We start from the raw sequence: 21837 nt of genomic DNA on the forward strand, positions 1-21837 counted from the left end.
TGTGAGATAGAAAATCTTAAAAATGTGTAAAACACAAAACACACACAAAATCACCCAAAAATGGGGAAAAAAGTCTTAATCACAAAATAAAATAAATAAACATATAATATATATATATATATATATATATATATATATATATATATATATATATATATATATATATATATATATATACACACACATATAAAAAAGATTATTTCAAATAAAAACAAATTAAATAAAATCTTAATGACAGAAAAATATTTGGATTTGTAAACTTGTGAGATAGAAAATCCTAAAAACACTAAACACAAACAGAACAATCCACAAAAAAGGGGGAAACAATTCTTAATTACAAAAATAAAATATATATACATATCTAAAATAATTGTTAATAATTCTTTTTTTAATCGAATCTTAATGACAGAAAAATATTTGGATTTGTGAAAAAACACACAAAAAAGGGAGAAAATCTTAAATACAAAAACATTTGATTGAAACATAAACTGTATACACAAAATGATATCTCAAAAACACAGAGAAATCTCAAAATAACTTAAAATACATAATAAATCGTAATCTAGTAGTCGTGTTTTGGAAATAATTCACTTGAAATGTAAAGAATGGATGTGACCTTGTGTATCGTCGCAGTAAAAGTCTCACCTCCCCTTTAACCCTTTGGGGGCGGGGAAGTGGCGGCAGACGTTTAAGTTTTTTATAAAATGATATCTTAGCAATAATACGTCACAGAGATATGGTTTCAAATCTGGCGGATATGGTTTCCACTTCCGCGTCTGAGCATCTAAACATGGACGTGTCTTATGACGTGTGCAAAGCTTCAGTGTGAGTCAGAAGATGCCAAGCAAAGAGTCCTGAGCGAAGCTATATTGGAGGGTACTGACGGTGCAGCTTGAGTGCCTAAAAGATTCGCTAACGAGGAGCTAGTCGAAGCTAACAGGCCAGATAGCTGACTACAACGTTTCTGTGAGACTAAACGGTGAGTAATCAATTGTTATCCCTATCACCGTTAACTTTCTTACAGTGAACTTAGTACGACTAGTCGTGTTGGACCTTCATTATGTGTTTGTAAGACCGTAACTAACGTGTGTTTGTTGACGATAGCTTCGTAGCGTTAGCACGTCACTACATAGCCCCGTGTTGGATGTCTCTTCCGTGTCTACGACTGAACGGTGCATACTCAACTGTTGTCCCTATCACTGTTAACTTTCTTACAGTTAACTTAGTAAGCCTAGTAGCGTTGGATCTCCATTAATCGTTACTACAGTAATGTTTATGTCACGTTAGGTGCTGCTAACACGGCGCGAGCTAACGAGAGCTAACGGAGATAGTTGACTACAGCTATGAACGGTGGGAAATCAACTGTTGTCCCTATCACCGTTAACTTTATTTCAGGGAACTCATACTGACTTGTATTAATGTATTTTACAGAGTGGATTCAGAGCTGCGAGGGTCCAGAGGACAACATGCAGCATGCAGCTGCAGCAGTCTCCCTGTCCGTCTGCCTGCCAACACATCGCCATAGCAGGCCTCAAAGCCAGCCACAGCTCATCATCCCCACCATATAATAATACATTTGGTTTTTGACATTTATTTACATGTGTCTACCATTGTATTCATATATTCCACTGCTTTTGTGAACCTAAGACCTTTGGTAAACCAATTTCCATCACCAAAACCGATATACCGCATGAGTAAAGTTATGTTTTCACAACAAATATAAAAAATGTCCAAAGTCAAGATAAACATTTTCAGCTTTAGTCACATTTTCTCTTTACACTTCTGTCTTGTGACAATTGTGCCTCATTATATAAATAGCTGAGATTGTTCTGTAATTTTTGATATACAACACATGTATGTATCATATGCAAGTGACTTTAAAAAGGGAAATTTGAAAATTATGTAAAATCAAGAAAATGACCTTAGACCCCAGAGTGTTAAAGAGCACAAAGGGACACGAAGGACAAACTAACATGCATCAGATGTAAAACAGCCACGTTCCTCTTCCACAGAGTCACAAGTTGGTGAACAGAGGAGGCGGCAAGGTTGCAGATGGTAAACAAACAAAAAAGTCAAACAATTTGCATAAGAAAATAGAAAAGTAAAAAAATAAATAAAAGCGAATTCAGCAATGAAATGATGAAGAAAAGCTCCTCGCTGATGAATCCTAATGAAATCTGACTGATCCCAATTATGCTGATGTTGTTCTGTGGACCTGAACCTCTTCACCACAAAAGTGAGAAGTCTGCAAATCCCCCCCTTCCATTAACACCTGAGGGAGGAAGAGGAGGAAGAGAGGAAGAGAGCAATCGAGGAAGGGAGAAGATAAAGAAGAAGAGGATAAATGAAGAGTGACAGGAAAGAGAGGAGGAGGAGGAGAAGAGAAAAGAGGACATCGAGGCGGTGATGAAAAAGGATGAAGTAGGAAGAGGCGATGAGAAAGGAAGGAAGAAGAATGAATAGAGGGCTCAGAGGAAGACGGAAGAGAAAGAAGGAAGAGAAAGTGAGAAGAGGAGCGAGGAGAGAAGAAGAATAAATAGAGTGAGAAAAGAAGAAAGCAAAAAAGTGAAGAGAGAGGAAATATACCTGGAGAAGGAGAGGATGAGAAGAAATAAAGAGAGACAGGGGGGGGGGAAGGAGGAGGAGTGTGAAGTGGAGACCAGTCGGAGAGAGAATAAGGAGGAGGAAGAGGAGGGGAGGTTACGCGTATCAGCACCTCTCCCGGTGCGGCCTCAGGAATGGAAAGGAGAGAAAGGCACACGGGCCTCATTACATGACAGAGGGGCTCGGCCTAATACCTGGAGCAGAGGGGTGAAGTGCAGTATCGAGGGCCCGCATAATGTCCTGAGATAGCAGATCGGGCTAATACCTGGAACACTAACCTGCTTCTGCGCCGCTGCCTTCGCGTCCTGCTGCGAGCCGCTCCGCCCTCGCCTCCCCCGCTCCTCCCTATCTGCCTCCCTCATCGCAGAGCAGTTAATTTTGGGATTAATACGCGTGGCGGCTGGCTCTTTTGAGGGATTTGTAGCGGAGCTGCAGACACTTATCTTGGTCATTACGGCGCCCATATTGGATTTGAGCGTTTTAGTATCTGCCAAACATTCGAATGCGGAGGAGTCTGTCGGGGCGACACGCGCCCGGGGATTAAGATAAGGAGGCCCCTCGTTACGACTCCTCTCCTCCCGCGGCGCGCCGACACTCGCAGCGGCCGCGACTTCTCCTCCAGCGACATCACAGAGGAGGTACGGGTCCTCACCTCGCCGCTCTTCCTCGCCGCCGGAGGACACGGCAGGAGGAGGAGGAGAGGACGGGGTGTCAGTGTTCGGTTTGGAGCCGGGCCCCCGGAGGGACGGCGAGTAGGTGGAGAGAGAGTTGTAACAAGGATCTAGGAAAGGAGGCGAGGAGGTGGAGAGAGAGCTGTAACAAGGCTCCAGGAAAGGAGGCGAGAAGGTGGAGAGAGAGCTGTAACAAGGCTCCAGGAAAGGAGACGAGGAGGTGGAGAGAGAGCTGTAACAAGGATCCAGGAAAGGAGAGGAGGAGCTGGGACTGGATGCTTGGAAACACCGGTGACTCTGGTCTCTAGGCAACACAAACTCTTCCGACGGAGACAGGCAGGTCCGACTATCACCTGGTTCGGAACATGGCGAGTAAGCGAAACCGTTATCCAGCTCATAGTCAGGGTCCAGGGAGGACGCGTACTCCACGTTCTCCTCCTGTGGGCACCGCCGCGGCGTCTTGGTGAGCTCCATGCTGTAGCAGAGAGGCGGGCCCAGGTAAACCTCCTCCGTGCAGGCCGCGAATAGGGTCTCCTCGTCCCTGATGTCCGGGCTCGTCGGCGCCCCTGACTTCAAATCGAGGGCGCGGAAGTCGACCTCGTACTCGCGGTCGAGGTCGGAGCTCGGGCCGCCGAGGCGGTACGGCGCCGGGGAGGAGCTCCGGTCGTCGGAGCACTGGCTGACCTCGCCGCAGTCGCTGTCGTGGGAGGAGAGCGACAGGTAGGAGTAGAAGTCGCCCTTGCGCAGCTGCAGAGGCCGGTGAGAGTGTTCCAGGACCTGCGGGAGGAAGAAGGAGGAAGTTAGTTTTGGTTCTTTATCTGAATCAAGGGTCCAAGGTCGTGTTGCAGACGGTAAACCCTCCGAGATAAAAACCTGCACGCATTATAAATAAAATTGACTTGTGTCTGGTTTTGTTGGTTAATCTTATTGTGGACTGAAATGAGCTGAATGAAACCTTCTGGAATAACTTTAATTCAGGAGCGAGGGGAAGACGATAACATTTCTTAACCTTTGTGCTGTGCTTCAGTTTAATCCATTTTTATTGCACAAGGTTTATAGTTTAATGTGATATATTTATAACTTGTATTGTCTTATTGTCCTTTTGTTTTGGACATGTGTTTATTTTATATGTACAATATATGTATAAATGTATAAACCACGTAAGAAAATTACATATTTCACAGGAAGCATGATTTGCACGTTACTACGTTGACTGTATTTGTACACTTTTACAGAAGGAGCAAAGTTTTCTACCCGATTTCTTTTTACTTTTTCAGAAATAAAATGAAGGTTGAAGACTGATGAGCCTCCAGATGACTTCACTTGCAAAAAAGACACGGAAGAAATTATATCCTGAGAGTTCTGATCTGCGATGCGATTTATTGAAGTGCTCCAACTCAGTGAGCGGAGACGACTTTTTGCGCGTTCATTCGCCCTCAAAACGTTGAGAATACGTGAGGGACAAAAAGCAATAATTATTAACGTCTGCAGCCGCAATGAACTGTTATTTTAACTTCTGTTTAATGAGGGTTTTGCATTTGCAGTACAACAGCCTGTGTGTGGGTCGTCCCGTACCTTGTCTCTGATCTGAGCCAGCGATGCAGGACTCTGATCCGGCAGGAGGCCGGTCTGGGTCGGCTCGTCGGGCTGATTCCCTTTGCTCCTCAGCGCATGGGAGGTCATGTCGATAATCTCCCGGACGAAGTCGTGCACGTTCTCCTTCTTGTCGATGCGGTGCGGATGGAGGGATGAGGAGGATGAAGGGGAGGGGAGGCGGCCGCAGCAGGGCGGGTGAGAATTGTGCCGTTTTTTGGGCGGCAGGGACGACTCTTTGTCTCGGACCTCCCTCCTCGTCTCCTCGGTCACGAAAGACGAGAACTTGAACTTCTCCTGACTGGTGATGGCCTTCCGCCCGCCGCCGCCGCGCAATGTATCATGGGATCTGCAGTCCTCGACGGGCGAGAGGGACGGAGGCGAGGGCAGGGAGGCGCTGTGGCAGGGCAGCTCCCCTCGCAGCTGTCCCACCAAAGAGGAAGCGCGTTTGGACAGGAAGGGGAGGAGCTCGCTGCACGGCGACAAGGAAAGCGGCTTTGGCGAGCCGGATTCCGCTTTCGCGATCGAGTCGCCGGCGTCCCGAGCCGACTCGGCCGCTTTGGCGAACGCGTAGGACTCCCTCAGCAGTTCCCCCTTCTTTGTGAACACGCTGGCCTCCTCCCGGAGGAGTTCGTCGTCCTCGTCCTTCCCTCTCGAGCTGCTCTGCTCCACGTTCCCGTTCTCCACGTCGTCCACAAACTGGCTGATGTAGTTCCTGGTCGCGTTCCTCCGGTTCTCCTCCTCCTGCGCCTTCTTGTCTCTTTTCGTTTTGTTGTTGCTGCTATTGGTATTGGTCTCTATTAGTTTTGGGCGGTTCTGGAAGCAGAGCTGCTCGTTGCTCTGAGTGGAGGAAGTGAAAGTCGGGGACAGGTGGGTCCCACACTGCAGCTCGTCCCGGAGGACCGCCTCTGTTTTAGAGGAGGAGGAAGACGAGGTGCGAGGAGGTCGGATCCAGCTCTGAAGCTCTCTCTTCATGCACTCCAGCCCCAGGACGTAGGACCCCTCCATCTCCTCTTCATCATCGTCATCGTCGTGACCGGAGGAGGCGCCGCTCAGCCTCTCCCCGTCTTCGTCCTCCTCCCGCACGCCGAGCTCCTCCTCAGTGAGTGTGAGCGTGGAGGAAGACAGCAGGTCGCTGTCATCCTCGTCTTCGTCCGTGCACGCCGACGTGCAGGAGACGTTCACCAGCAGGCTCAAGCTTGCCGCGTCCGCCTCGTCCATGCCGTGGCCTCCTCGGCCGTTCCTGTGGCAGCGTTTCCCGCTGGAGACCGAGTTGGCGTTGGACGCGTCGGTGGCGGGATCCAGGAAGAGGCGGCGTCTGTTTCGGAGCGTCGCAAAGTCTTCGGAGCCCAGGGACGAGTCCTCGGCGCTGCTCAGCTCCGTCAGCGACGCCGTTGCCGAGCTCTCGTTGATCAGGGACGGCGGCCCTTTCCGTGAGGGGCCCGAAATCCCCGAGAGGGGTGCATGGCGACCGCCGAGAGACGGCGAGGCCGGAATCCGGCTGCGCTGCAGGGAGCCGCTCCGGAGCGTCATGTCAGAGACGCTGCGGGTCATCATCGTCGCCAGAGGACTCTGGATGTTCTCCAGGCGTTTCAGGAGGTCGAGAGTCCTCCGGCTGAGCTCCCCGGAAGACAGTTCTCCTTGAGCGCTTTCATTGTCCTCTCCCGGATCGCCTCCGTCCAGGTCTCGGCTGCGCCCCGGGTTCAGGTCCTCGAGGCTGGCCAGGCTGCCGTCGGTCTCTCCGCCAGCGCTCCAACATGGGCCCAGGCAGCTCTCCAGAGAGGCGCTACGCTGCAGCTGGTCTTTGGAGGGAAACAACTCCAGGCCCAGAGCCAGGAGTGATTCCAGGGAGGAGCCCTGGGATGACACAGGGCTGGACGTCCGGCGGCCGAGAGCCAACGAGTCGCCTGTGAACTGCGCGAAGGGCTTAGAGGAGTGTGCGCCGACTCCGCCCACATCAAAGTCGGAGTCGGCAAGAGTCGGGATTCCTCGGCTGTTGATCAGGATCTCCACCGCCTCGCCTCCTCCCCTTCTGTGCCTCCTCCTTTTCTCCTCCTCTCTGTTCCTCCTGCTCTCCTCCCTCCTCTTCCCTTTCTCCTTCACACCCTCCTCTTTCTTGGTTCTTTGGTTGTACTTTGTGACAGTGCCTTTGTGCGGGGCCACATGAGTCCCTTCCACAGTTTCTAACTTCCTCTGATTCTTATCTTCCTCCTCTTCCCCCTCCTCTGCCTCTCCCTGGATCTCAGAGTTTGTAGTTGTCGTCATCTCTGTGTCTCCCGTGTCACTAACGATCCCGCTCTCGCTCTCGGACCGCTGGCTGCTCGCCGACTGGCCACTTCCTCTGCCGCTCTCGCTCTCCCTGTCGCGGCATCCAACGATCCTGCTGTTTTCTATGTTTGACATCAAACCTCCCACGAGATCCGGGAGGGATTCGATGGAGGAGAAGGAGGAGTCCTTACTCAGGCTCTTCAGCAGAAGCTGTTTCCGCGTCCCTGAAGTGGATTTGTGTAGCAAGGAGGAGGCCTGAGGAAACGGAGGCTGCCGGTATAGTTCCACGGTGTGGAGGCTGTACACCTGGTAGATGGTATTGTTGCTCGGAGGAAAAGTTTGGAAGATCTCGCCGGGCCGAACCTCTGAGCAGGATCCGGCCCTCGTATGGGACATAGTCTCAGGACTGGCCGGGACACCGGTTTGAAACCCATCAGGTTGATTCCCATTGGACAGGAAGCTGTCCGAAGGGAGGTTTGGCTCTGAGGAGAGGGTGTGTGAGAGCTCTGGAGCTCCTCGACGTTCCAGCTCTGTGATTGTCATATCGGTCTCATCCCATTCCCAGGAGTCGTCAGGCGGCGCTGCCACCGGACCGGCTGGGACCGGGCTGATCTGGTGGAGGTCGACTAGACCCGGTTCCAGAGCGCTCCCGAGAACCTGCAGACGAAAAGGGAAGAAATAGAGAAAATGTTTCAGATTGCTTGGCGAGGAAAAAGAAGAATCCTGAAACTCCCAACGTCCGAAGTTTGAAACTAAAACTATACAATCGTTGTTTCTATTTTACCCATCCTCAGCTGCTGTAATGTGCCCGGGGAGCAACTCCGGGTTCACTGTCTCACTCAAGGACACTTTGACGTGCTGGACTGCGGCAGGGATCGAACCACCGGATATTTGTCCACAAATATAACGAGCGAAAATATCAGCTTTTATTAAGGAAAAGGGAAAAAAGAGACTTTCTTAACATAAAGATCTTTATATGTAAAGAAAGTCTATGTTTTCTTGAGATGAGAAGATTGAGTTTAGTTTACCCCGCCTGCTTCCTGCCTCCTGCTTCCAGGTATATAAGACTACAGAGATTTAACTAGTTATTGTAAATCACAATAAACTGTAAATTTTGTGTGACGACGTTTGAACCCACTGAATCCTGCACAAACGTCTCCAAAGCGTCAGGGACATCTGGATCAACAGTTTACGGAGGATCACTCTGCATGTTGCTGGTGAATGTGTCCGCTCTGCCGGCTCGACAGCAGCGCCTCGTTGTCCGGTAACAACGTTTAGAGTTATTCCCTGCTTTAAAAAAATGTGTTTTTGAAGCCGCCGTGAACCCACCAGACACCAGGAGTCACCTCCGGCAAGGTCGGCAATTCGTCTGTAAGCTGTTGCAAAATTATAGAAATGAGATAAATTACAAATATAAATTATAAACAAGGTTTTCGTGGGTCATCAAATACCGCATTTGATTGGATTAGGCTGATTGATAGCGTCTCCCCTCAGCGCTGAACTTGTTTTTGAATGCGTCTGCAGTGGCAAAAACTCAGTTCAGTCATTACCCCCATCTCCCTTATCAGCAAGAGGGGAATAAACACAAATCTAATAGAAATTCATTCCACAGACCCATATCCACACACACACACTCTCACACACACTCACACACACAGCCAACTAGTTTATTAGATTAATAGGCTATGAATGGCTAATACGAATTACCCCCCTCTCTTGTTAACGAGACGCGGAGCAATTTGTATAATTATGTCTGCGGAAGGGAAGAATTCCTGTGTCTAAGCATATTTTTAGACAGCCGAGCTTTCTGAAGGCTTTTGATTACGTATTTACTTTTGTTTTTTTTCCTTCTTTCAGCGTTGTGCTCTTTCTCTCAGAAGTCGTATTTGAATAATTCATCGCTTTGTTCCAGAGCGGAATAATTTGTGTTGAGATTTATGAGCAATTGCTTTGGGGTGGGCTTCTTCTTCTTCCTCTTTAAATGATCACAGAGCGTGTTCTGTCAGGAGTCAGCGTTGTCTCTTTTTTTAAACGGAAGCCCAAGTGCAGACCTCTGAAAGGATGCAGGATTCTTCTTCTACACGTCTTTTTAAAGAGTTTGGTGCCAAAACAAGCTGCATGACACCTGAGAAAACATGACCGGTCCTCCCTCAGTGTTTGAGAAGCACACAATAAAACATTTCTCTCACTTTAAATGATAATAGTGAGCCGCTCTTCTTTAACAACACAGTCGTATTTTAAATTGCATTAAGCTTTCCTTCTGAACAGAGTTGCCAGAGTTTCCGAGACATTGCCGTCAGTAACATGAAACAAGACATAATTAGACAGATTGCTCCACCGGCATCAGGAAGATTGCACTCGCTCCGAGGGATTATTTTGAAACATATTGATTTAGGACTCAATAACTGCCTAAATGACTGGAGTTTCCATTAGGGCGGTGAGCACCAACACACAGCTTTAAATGTCAAAGTCTATTCATTCATCAAAAGTCTAAATGTCCACTTTACACCAGGAAGGAATTCTGGTGCCGTACCTGAAAGATCAGATGCAAAATTAATAATCTGAATAATTAATCTAAACGTTGGTTTTGCTTCTTAAAAATAACTTTCAATTTTAAGGTAATGTCAAGCTGAAATATAAGACGAGGTGTATCCCAGTAAACAAAACCAATAGATTGCATTTCGTGAATATTTCATAAACTGATGTGAAACTGTGTTGTTGTTTTGTGTTTCCAGGCTCGTACAGGCTGTAGATCAGGCTCTAGATCTGGCTCTAGATCAAGCATTAGATCTGGCTTTAGATCATGGTTTAGATCAGGCTTGAGATCAGCCACTAGATCTGGCTCTAGATCAGGCTTAAGATCAGGTTCTAGATCAGGCTCTAGATTAAGCTTTAGATCAGGCTCTAGATCAAGCTTTAGATCAGGCTCTAGATCAGGCTCTAGATCAAGCTTTAGATCAGGCTCTAGATCAGGCACTAGATCAGGCTCTAGCTCAGGCTCTAGCTCAGGCTTTAGATTTGGCTCCTACAGGCTCTAGATCAGGCACTAGATCAGGCTCTAGCTCAGGCTCTAGCTCAGGCTTTAGATTTGGCTCCTACAGGCTCTAGATCAGGCTCGAGATCAGGCTCGAGATCAGGTTCTAGATCTGGCTCTAGATCTGGCTAGATCAGGTTCCAGATCAGGCTCGATATCGGGCTCTAGATCAGGTAGATCAGTATCTAGATCAGGCTCTAGATCTCTCCAAAGTTACAAAGGTACACCCACCAGCATCTCTAAAGCAGTGTGCAGCTTCCTGTCATCTTTTTGTCGACTTCACAGAGAAAACTAAAACCTGACGTCTGCATCTGGCAACTCGTACGACAGGTGTTGATCCGGCACAGGCGGTCTTGGACGCTGCAAAGTGGTCGATGCCCACAAGAGTTGGACAGAAGAACCAACGCACCGATGAGTCTTCTCTTCGGGCCTGAGGCCGATGCTCGAGGAGACGCCACCCTGCTGTTAAAGTCGTACAAACAGCTGCTTTGCATGAGAAATAAACAGTTTTCACTCTGAACGTTATCACAGATGTTTACAGCGTTTGTGTGTGTGTGTGTGTGTGTGTGTGTGTGTGTGTGTGTGTGTGTGTGTGTGTGTGTGTGTGTGTGCGTGGCGATGGGACCTGTGCAATCTTTTCTTGGTGTGTGCGAGTGGTGGGTGGGGGTGAAAACAGGAAACTTTTTTTTCCCATTAGCTCTGCTTTGACTGCTCCCATTTGTTAGCATAGCATCTGCTGGAAGGCCCAAGGAGAGTGCAGCTATCCAGCAGCGTCTGGGTGATTATTCATGTGCCCGTGCTCCTCCAGGAGCTGCTGCTACTGCTGCTGCTGCTGCTCGGCTCTCCGCCGGCTCTCCTCCGTACCGCTTGTCAAAGTGCTGAGGGAGCCCGGCGTCACCGCTCTGATTCCAAATGAATAGCAGCGCACAGATAAATCACCTCTCCATGCAGAGTGGAAGAGCAGACAGGGCTGCTTTGAATGTAATTGCAAAGAAATGGTGAATGAAAAACCCCTCCATATGTTGCTCATAAAATGTATTTCATAATCGCGGGAAAAGTGTGTTCTAAAATATAATTTAAATATATTACATTTGGCTAACAGGTGATCTTGGTGTAACTTCATCCCCAAAACACCCTGCAGATTTAATCTCCACTCATTTACATGGAATCAAAGACAAAACAGGATCTGTCATCTGCTTCATGGAGAGAATGCACATGCAGGACGAGCGGCAAGGAAAACGTCTCATAACGAAACGTTAAAAATAAAGCGTGCCGCGCAGGAAGTCATGATGGTGTGACAATGATCCCCGATGAACACTTCACATCCAGATGTCCCAACAACTACACCCCAAATATATGTGATCCTCAGAGGATGACACTTTTGGGAAATCATTTTGGGGAACAATCTTATTTCCCTTCTTGCCAAAAGTTGGATGAAAAGACTGACCTCTTGTGTCTTATTGATCTTCTCTTTGTGTATTTTTGCAAGAACAGAAGATTTTTTTTGCAGTTGAGATAAAGAAATGAAAATCTGGAGTTCACAGTGACACAGTTAAACGCTTTTTACTTCACAAATGGGAATATGAGAGCAAATTGATTGCCTCCACATGGTTCTCAACATGGCGACGACTGAGCCAGCGGCTAGCGGTGTTCATCAGAGGGGGAACAGGAGCGATCAGTTGTAACCGCCTTATGAGCGTGCTCATGGATACATAAAAAAAACCCACGGACCATTTTGTTGTGTTTGTTGTGTTGGTACAACAGCATTTTGTTTATCTGACAATAAATCATCCTTGAATTCTTGAGTCTTATATCTTGACAAAGACAGTAGTTGTTTCATGAATTATGAATACTCTGAATATCGTAGCGAACCTTTAAAAACCCAAAGATGTAAAACAAAGGAATATTTGAGAAGCTGGAAACAGAGAATGTTTCAGGTTTTCCTTCATGAAATCATTAAAACTGTCGACTAAAATATAAGACGGACAAGCGACGGATAACGCAGCAGATGACCACTAGTCATCAACACACACACACACGCACACTTTCATAAGTGCAGAAACAATTACACATACCAGCGTGTTGAAACATGCACACCAGCAGCCATTCGTAGGAAAGCAAGCAGCCTCATTTACACAAACACTCCCTCAAACACACACACACACACACACACACACACACACACACACACACACACACACACACACACACACACACACACACACAGGAGAGGACAATCGTTTTATCACTGAGCAGAAGTGTTCATTTATAAACTAAACCAGCCAGATATATGCCTCTCTGGTTCTTTCTCTCTCTACACTGTATTCTCTCTCTCTTTCTTTCTATTCCTCTCCCATCTCCAGGAGAAGTGAAATTACTCTCCAGTCAGGCAGCGAGGTCAGAGTGTCTGGCCTCTGTTATTTGTCTTCTCCTTCTCTGCAATGTGCGTGTGTGTTTGAGAGAGAGAGAGAGAGAGAGAGAGAGAGAGAGAGAGAGTGTATGTGTGTCTCAATGTAAGATAGAGAGTCTCTGCACATGCTTAGCAGAATAAGACGATTAGAATAAGACGATAAGACGAATAAGATGATTCTCACTAAATTGCAACGTTCATAAATGAGCCACAACTCTTCCAGTTTTGATGGTTTTTGACTTAATTTAATTCAATGCAACTTTATTCATCCCAGCGTGAGTAACAGTAACACAGACACTAAGCTAGGAAACAACAACACATGTTTACATCTTTCAGACTTTCCGATTTATTTTTTTCAAATTTTTTTCAATTTCTTTTTTTATTCTGTGCGGCCCGGTACCAAGGGACCCACGGACCGGTGCTCACACTCACCCTCAAAGACCTTCCAACAAAATCTACTGAATGAAATAAATATAGCGTCATGCACATCATCATCTAACAGTCTCTCATCCTGACACTTCATCATCCACCTGTTTTTATATTCCACGTCACAATTAAAGGGGGGCGCTTTTTATCTGGACTTAAATCTCAAACCAAAAACGGAGGTCGTGAGACGTCATTTGGCTTTGAATTAGAATATTTTCTCTCTCGTTCTCCCCCACCTCCTCTCGTCTCCCTCTCCTCCTCCTGAGCTCTTAACACCTCGCTATCCGTCAATTAATCGCTGGCAATCAATAAACCGCCCTAGTGTGTGTGTGTGTGTGTGTGTGTGTGTGTGTGTGTGTGTGAGAGAGACACGTGTCCCGACATGGATTTATGTAACAGTATATGTGTGTTCTCGTCACTGTTTGTGCACCTGCTTACAGCTTTTTGTGCTTACATAAGTGTGCCTGTCTGTGTCTGTGTGTGTGTGTGTCTGCAAAACAATTGACCTTCCATTCAAATGCACTCCTCCTGTCTCTACAGAACCATATTCATCACTCTTAGAAATCCATAACAGCTCCATTCTGCTGCAGCTCACATGAGCACTCAGCTCCCTCTCTCTCTCTCCCTCTCTCTCCCCCATCTCTCCTTCTCTCTCTCTCTCCTCCTCTCTTTCCCTTTCTCTCTCTCTCCCTCTCTTATTCTCCCTCTCTCTCTTCTTCTCAGTCTCTCTTTCCCCCTCCCTCTGAGAGGAAGCATGGCGGCGGAGAGCTGTGCACGTGAGTTGGTAGTGGTTTATAGGGTAGTTAATAGTTAAAGTGGTGAATATAGTGTATTGTGTAGTGTAGTGTCACGGTGGGGTTGTAGGGTTTGTGTGTATGTGGGGTTTGTCGGGTTCGTGTTTGTGTGTTTGCGGCTGGTCGGCTCACGCTGGGCGGCGCGTGGCACGCCGACATGGACCGGAGACACGGGGTGAAAGTCGCGGGCTTCCCCTGCTCCCCTGCTGGCTGTGGGCTGAGTGGTGGGTCACGGCAGCGTGGTGTCCGCTGCCCGCATGAGCGGCGGGTGGTGCTGTATCTAGACAGCGTGGAGAAAGCCAACATGGTGGTGGTGGGTGGGGTGGTGAACGGAATCCTTGAAGAGCTGTTAGAGGAGAGTGAAGTTATGTGGAGAATTTGTGGAATCAGGAAGTGAACGGGGGCAGGATGGAGAGCTGGAGTCCAGCCGGCGGAGCATCCTGGTGGACCGAGAGACGGACGGAGGAGGAAGAGGAGGATGCTGCTGCAGGAGATCGGCAGAGGAGAGCCGGCCTACACGGAACCGAGCTGTCTGCATGCTGTGGGACCTCCCAATGGGTCCTGGAGCGGAGCGTCAGCGCTGGACTACACGCTGTGCAGCACTGGATGGACAGACATGCTATGAGGAGCCCGTGTTTCATGGGTTTAGTATGAAACTTTTATTTTTTATTTCTTAGTTTAGGCTTTTGTCGCCATAGGAACGATTTTTGGCTGATTGGTAAATAAAGGTTTTTGGGTGGAAAAGAAGGGAAGAAATGGAAAAAAATAGTCATAAGAACAGTGGTTTTCAGTGATTGTCAAATAAAGGTTTTGTAAAAGTCAAAAGTCTCTCAATTCAATGAGCTGTATTGGCATGAATGGAAAAAAAGACAATATTGCCAAAGCATTACAATAACAAGTGTCACACCGCGGTGAGGGCTGTCTTGTCTTGGGTTTTTTGTCTCGTAACTTCCTGTTTTATTTTGAAGCCTGACTCTCCTCTCGTTTCAGGTCACTTGCCTTTCCTCATGTGTCACTGGTCTGATTGTCTCCCCTGATCCCTGAGTGGTTCCACCTGTTCCCAGTGGCGGTTCTACATGTAATTACGCCCCGGGCGAGACCCCCCCTCCGACCGCGCCCCTCCGGCCGGGTAAAAAAAAAAAAAAAAAGTCGAAAAAATATTTTATTTTGAAAAAAGACCGGATACATCCGTCTGTGCGTAGCCTCAAACGTAACATCTTGACACATGTCAAGAGGTTCCTTACGTTACCCCAAAAGTGAAATTTAAAAGTCCGTTACAACTCTGTGTTCTGGATTGAAATCAAGGCAGAGTATACTGAGATCGCCAAAAAAGCTCTGAAACCCTGCCTCCATTTCAACATCCTGTCTTTGTGAAGCAGGTTTAATGAAGTGACAGATTGCATATAAAGGTTTAAGGTACGGAGTAGAGTCAGTAGACTCGACATAAACAACAGACGTCGGGGGTCAGTCTTTTTCTCCCGTCACCCCGAGACGGACCGGCTCGTAGCAGAGAAACAAGCTCAGGGCTCCACTAATGCAGCGTAATGGTGAGTTGTATCTTTATGCACTTTATAATTGTATTTATGCCGGTCATATTACGTCATATTTTTCGTCTACACCGTGAAGGCCGGTCCGTGAAAATATTGTCTGACACAAAACCGGTCCGTGGCTCAAAAAAGGTTGGGTACCACTGCATTAGAGTACGGTCCCATAGCCCACAGTGGATTCCCCCCCCCCGCGCGCACGCCGCCGCCACACCCATACACACGACCCGCAGCCGGCACCCCCCCCCAGCAAGCAGCCGCAGGGGGCGCCAGTCCGCCAATCCCCCACACAGTGATATGATAGATATTGGAAAACCGCTTCACGGCCCAGATGATTTTTTTTTTTTGTTTTTAAGTGGTCGTGCCGCCCCCCCACGTGTCATGAAAATGTGCTGCCCGGGCGGCTGCCTGGGTCGCCCGTGCCCAAAACCGCCCCTGCCTGTTCCCCATTACCCTCGTGTGCTTATAGTCTGCGTCTTCCCTCTGTCCTGTGCCAAAGTGTTTTTCCTTGTCCATGCACCAAAGCCCGCGTCCACAGTCATAGTTAGATTTTTCCCAAAAGTTTTTGTGCGTAGGTTGTTTTTTTTCACTGTTTTTCTTCCTTCCTTCGGGAGAACTTTATGTTTGATGGACTAGTGAGAGAGTTGTTTTGGATCAAAGGAAACAATAAAGTGCGCCGGTACGAATATCCCCTGCATCTCTGTCCTCCTTTTAACCCAGGCCTGACAACAAGATTACAGTAAATGTGTTAAAACACGTGTGTGTGTGTGTGTGTGTGTGTGTGTGTGTGTGTGTGTGTGTGTGTGTGTGTGTGTGTGTCACACATTCGCTGTCCCTCAGATTGTGATAGGTCAGGATATATCGTGAGGCAACATGTCACCTTCTCCCAGCAGGATTCTTAGCTTGGAGCTGTCGTCTAGTTCTTTGAAACCAGAGACTCTGGAGCTGATCTGGTTTATATAGTTTTCTATAGTGCATCTATAGTGGATTTTTTTTTTGCCTGCCTATTTTTGATGGCCAGATGGTGGTCATGGAGGCCTGTACCTGGTCAGGATCTGCCTCTGCTTTCTGTCCCTGACAGAGAAGAGATATTCTGCTAGTTCCTCTTTAGTGCCAGGTAACACTCTAGTCTGCTTTGACTTCCAGTTTCTTTTTTCCAGTGTACTAAATCTGCTTCTTTACTTTGCTTTATGACTTGACTGATTGGTGTTTGTAAAGCCATGTTTGTATGGGACTGGTCTGGGTTCTGCTGTGTGGGACCAGTCAGTCTCTACAACTGACTCAGGGGACTCTTTCCTGGGCTCAGCTCTTGGCTTTGGAGGGCTTTTGAATGGAGGGTGTCTTGAGAAATTGACTTAAGGTGATTCCAAAAATGTAACGCTCGCTTGTGAATGTTTATTATTGGGGGATATCTGCCTAGTTCTGCCCTACTAGCTACCTATTTGTTGGTGTTTTCCTTTGAACGTGGAGGATCATTCTGCAGAACTCTGCATGTAGGGCTCTCTCTCTCCCTCTCTCATCCGACCCTCGCTGCTCCCTCCCTCTCTCTCCCCCTCCCTCCCTCCCTCCTCCCTCTCTCTCTCGCCCACCCCTCAGCGTTTCGGTCGTCACTCGTCCACGGGGCGAGCTGCTCTCTCTCTCCCTGTCGGTTCGTGGGCTGAAGGCTTTTTCTAATAAGACAAACCGTTTGGCACGGGCCATCATGGCGGCGGACACGCGTAGTATTTCCGATATGCAAACTGTCAAAGTGTGAAGAAGAAGAGAAAAGAATCTTATTTTGCAGAGTTTCTTTTTTGTGGCAACATCGAAACAACATCGGTTCTGTGACGCTGATCGCACCGGAGGACAACAGATTAGTCTCTATCTCCATCTCCTGATAATGAAGCCGCCGCGCGGCACTTCAGCTTCGCCAGGCTTCTTAAACTCTAAATAGGAATGGGCAGCGGCGGTGGGGCCTGGTTGGAGATCGGTCCGCTGATCCGACCCATCAAAACAACCACAGGCCAGGTTGTCACAGCAGTATTTTTGTGATACTCGTGGTGACCTCCTGACCTTTGCTCTGACACCGAGCTGAGATTGTTCTGCACATTTTGATATACAACACATGGGTATGTATCATATGAAAGTGCCTTTTTTAAAAAGGGGAAGTTAAGAAATTATGTAAAATCGAGAAAATTACCTCAGACCTCAGGGGGTTAAGACACTCATCGACTTCACACTTCAGAAACGGAGGTTGACGTCTGGTACAAATGCAAAAGGTCTGACTGAGAATAATTAATATATGTTAGTAATACATAAACATGCATGTCATCTGCATAGCAACAGAGACAGCAAACCAACAGATAATGTGCAAAGGGAGCATGGTGTGGAATAATCAGAGGCCCAAGAATTGACCCCTGAGGTACTCCACAGGTCAGAAGAGCTCAATCAGAGACTTTGTCTTTAAAGTTTTAAAGGAACTCCTATGAGACAAGGAACCTGTGAAAACTAAAGTAATGTCTTATGTTTATTTTTCACTGGATCAACAGACCCTCAGAGAACTGTTACCCAAACTTGTATTAAGTTCATTCTGTCGCCTGGTTTTTAAACATCAGCTTATTCTCGCATCAAAGTCAGCACTTCGTTGCCGGTGTTGAGGCTCATTTCACTAAACAGCACCGCGCCGTCTCCGCCACTGGAAAACCCACCGCCGCTTCAATCACGGCACCATCTGTCTTTCACGCTGCATCTTAGCATCAAATCAAACGCTGACATGCTCGCTGAGTGTAACGGCGTGTCAGCTGACTGCCTGCGGTGCAGAGTGAAGGATGCAAAGTGTAAATGTCAGCGCGCTCTAACCTGCTTCTCTCCCAGCTCCCGCTTCAGTCTGTTCTGCCACTGCAGCGCCTGCATCACGATTGCCTCCCACCTCCTCTCCAGGTTGATCGACAGCAGCTGCAGGGCCTCCTGGTGCTGCTCCGCCTCTGGGCCCACCTCTGCCATGGGGCCCGACTGTCCCCGAGGTGGGGATTGCAGGAAACAGTTTTTGTCAGAATTACAACTGCGATTATCATACTAATCATATGATTGAATTTCAGGAATGTGCAACGGTATAATTCCTCTCTTCAAGGTTACGTTGTTTCAGCTGTTTTTTTTTCTTTCTTATTCTCCACGGTATCATGAACGAAATACAAAAAATATAAAAGAAATTAAACAAACTCAAATGCAAGAATGAAGCGAATGTATATATTTTGAAAAATTTAACAAATATTTGCAATTTTCTTCCTGAAACTTGTGTTAAAGGACTGTATATCTCTGTCTCATATTCTACAGAAACGGGTGTCGAGGTTGAAGATCTGATAATCTTTGTGGGGTCGTTTCCCTTTCCCCACCTGGCTCTGCTGCAGGAGCTTCTGGCAGAGCTTTAGTACGGAGGCAACTCCTCGGCGTCGGGCTCGAACCTCCGAACACAGAGACTGGGGGTGACACAGAGGAGAGGAAAAGGTCAAGAAAACACAGCGAATATTCAAATCATTTTATTTCACATGCAAACACAGCAACGGTGCAGCTGAATTTAAGCTTTTGAAGCTTCGTGTTTTACATTGTACCGAGGGAACAAACCACCACCATTTACCTTTCAGTTTCACTTCCAACAAGAGAGATTTAAATAAACTGGAAAATTGACCTAACTCTGACTGCGCCTGTTTCCAACCCTTTTAACCACAGCCAATTTAATGGTGAAAATTGCGAATGGTTTGCATTCACAATTGCTTTTATTCACAATTTATATAAAGAGTGCCAAATGCAAATTTTCACTTTTATGCAGATGATACTGTTATCCTCCTCTGCTGAATCGCCACCTTAACGTGGTGGAGGAGTTTGAGTGGCTCAGTGATCCTGGGAGCTATGTTGTCTGAGGCATCAGCCCCTGGTAGGGTCTCCCAAGGCAAACAGGTCTCGAGGGAGAGCCCAGACTAAGAGCGGTTCAAAAAACCCTGATGATTTACGGCCCACGGAATGACGCTACCTCGCCCGGACAAGGGAAACCGGGGCACCCTTCCGGAGCCAGACCCGGGAGAGGAGCTCGATGGCGAGTGTCTGGTGGCCGGGCTTTCACCCATAGGGCCCGGTCGGGCTCAGCCCGAAAAAAGATCATAGACCAGCAACCCTGTGGACTCACCACCCGCGGGGGGAAGCATCGGGGTCAGGTGCTATGCAGACCGGACGGCAGGCCAGGCAGGAGACCTGGGCGAGCCGATCGCCTGCAGCATAGACTAGCTCTAGGGACGTGGAACGTCACCTCGCTAGCGGGGAAAGACCCGGAGCTGGTGCAGGAGGTGGAGCGGTACCAGCTAGATATAGTTGGGCTCACCTCCACGCACAGCATGGGCTCTGGAACCAAGCTCCTGGAGAAGGGTTGGACTTTATCCTTTTCTGGAGTTGCCCTGGGTGAGAGGCGCCGGGTAGGAGTGGGGATACTCACGAGCCCCCGGCTGAGCGCCGCTATGTTGGAGTTTTCCCCGGAGAACGAGAGGGTCGCCTCCCTGCGCCTCCGGGTTGCGGGGAGTAAGGCTCTGACTGTTGTTTGTGCTTATGCACCGAACAGCATTTCGGAGTGTCCGGCCTTCTTGGAGTCGGTGGGAGGGGTCCTGGAAAGGGCGCCGCCTGCCGACTCCATACTTCTCCTGGGAGACTTCAACGCTCACGTGGGCAATGACAGAGAAACCTGGCGGGGCGTGATTGGGAGGAATGGCCTGCCCGATCTGAACCCGAACGGTGTTTTGTTGTTGGACTTCTGTGCTAGCCACAGTTTGTCCATAACAAACACCATGTTCGAGTATATGGTGGCTCATAAGTGTACCTGGTACCAGAACACCTTAGGCCGGAGATCAATGATCGACTTTGTAGTCGTATCATCTGATCTGCGGCCGTATGTCTTGGACACTCGGGTGAAGAGAGGAGCAGAGTTGTCAACTGATCACCACCTGGTGGTGAGTTGGATCAGATGGCGGGGGAGTCGGCTAGAGAGACCTGGCAAGTCCAAACGTGTAGTGAGGGTGAACTGGGAACGTCTGGCAGAGGATCCTGTCCGGGAGGTCCTCAACTCCCACCTCCGGAAGAGCTTCTCCCACATCCCGAGGGAGGCTGGGGACATGGAATCCGAGTGGACCATGTTCAAAGCCTCTATTATGGACGCGGCCGCTAGGAGCTGTGGCCAGAAGGTCATCGGTGCCTGTCGTGGCGGCAACCCGAGAACGGGTTGTGGTGGACACCGGGGGTGAGGGAAGCCGTCAAGCTGAAGAAGGAGGCCTTTCTGGCCTGGTTGGCCCAGGGGTCTCCTGAAGCAACTGACAAGTACCGGCAGGCCAGAAGGACTGCAGCTGTGGTTGTCGCGGATGCTAAAACCCGGGCATGGGAGGAGTTCGGGGAGGCCATGGAGAAGGACTTTTGGTTGGCCTCAAGGAGGTTCTGGCAAACCATCCCTGCGGCTCAGGAAGGGAAAGCAGGGCCTACCCCAGGCTGTTCTCAGCGGGGGCGGGGGGGACTGCTGACCCGGACTGTGGATATCGGTCGGGCGGTGGAAAGAGCACTTTTGAGGAACTCCTAAACCCGGCCAACATGTCCCCGGGAGAGGGGGCAGTGCCTGAAGTCCTTGGGGTGGATGCACCTATATCCCTGGCAGAGGTCACTAAGGTAGTCAAAAAGCTCCTTGGTGGCAAGGCGCTGGGGGTGGATGAGATCCGTCCTGAGATGCTGAAAGCGCTGGACACTGTTGGGCTGTCTTGGCTGACACGCCTTTACAGTGTCACATGGGGGTTGGGAACAGTGCCCATGGACTGGCAGACCGGGGTGGTGGTTCCCATCTTCAAGAAGGGGGACCGGAGAGTGTGCTCAAACTATCGTGGTATCACACTGCTCAGCCACCCGGGAAAAGCTTATGCCAGGGTGCTGGAAGGGAGCCTCCGACCGATTGTCGAACCTCAGATTCAAGACGAACAGTGCGGATTCCGTCCCGGCCGTGGAACAGTGGACCAGTGGACCAGTGGACCAGCTCTTTACCTGGGTCCTGGGAGTTCGCCCAACCAGTCTACATGTGCTTTGTAGACCTGGAGAAAGCTTTCGACCGGGTCCCTCAAGGGTTTTTGTGGGGGTGCTGCGGGAGTATGGGGTGCCGGACCCGTTGGCACGGGCCATCCGGTCTCTGTACGCCTGCAGTAGGAGCTGTGTTCGTATCCTCGGTAATAAGTCAGACACGGTCCCGGTGGGTGTTGGCCTCCGCCAGGGCTGCCCTTTCTCATCGGTCCTGTTCGTGACTTTCATGGACAGGATATCTAGGCGCAGCCAGGGGGCGGAGAGGATCCGGTTCGGTTCCAGGGGGGAGCTTGGAGTCGAGTCTCTGCTCCTTCGTGTCGAAAGGAGTCAGCTAAGGTGGTTCGGGCATCTAGTCAGGATGCCTCCTGGACGCCTCCCATTAGAGGTTTTCCAGGCACGTCCAACTGGTAGGAGACCCCGG

At 48.9% G+C, this 21837-nt stretch overlaps 1 protein-coding gene across 1 annotated transcript in view; it reads right to left on the reverse strand.

The window, feature by feature from the left end:
* akap6 (A kinase (PRKA) anchor protein 6) overlaps positions 1-21837 on the reverse strand; it is a gene marked incomplete at both ends in the record, with an annotated part of 165154 nt that overhangs the window by 3796 nt on the left and 139521 nt on the right. The window contains 4 exons of the mRNA XM_079223553.1: positions 2883-4052; positions 4851-7793; positions 18183-18335; positions 18716-18799. Coding sequence (XP_079079679.1) covers positions 2883-4052; positions 4851-7793; positions 18183-18335; positions 18716-18799 — 4350 coding nt within the window. The remainder of the gene's footprint in view (positions 1-2882; positions 4053-4850; positions 7794-18182; positions 18336-18715; positions 18800-21837) is intronic.

This window comes from Taurulus bubalis (assembly GCF_910589615.1).
Source record: "Taurulus bubalis genome assembly, chromosome: 1".
Taxonomy (NCBI): Eukaryota; Metazoa; Chordata; class Actinopteri; order Perciformes; family Cottidae; genus Taurulus; species Taurulus bubalis.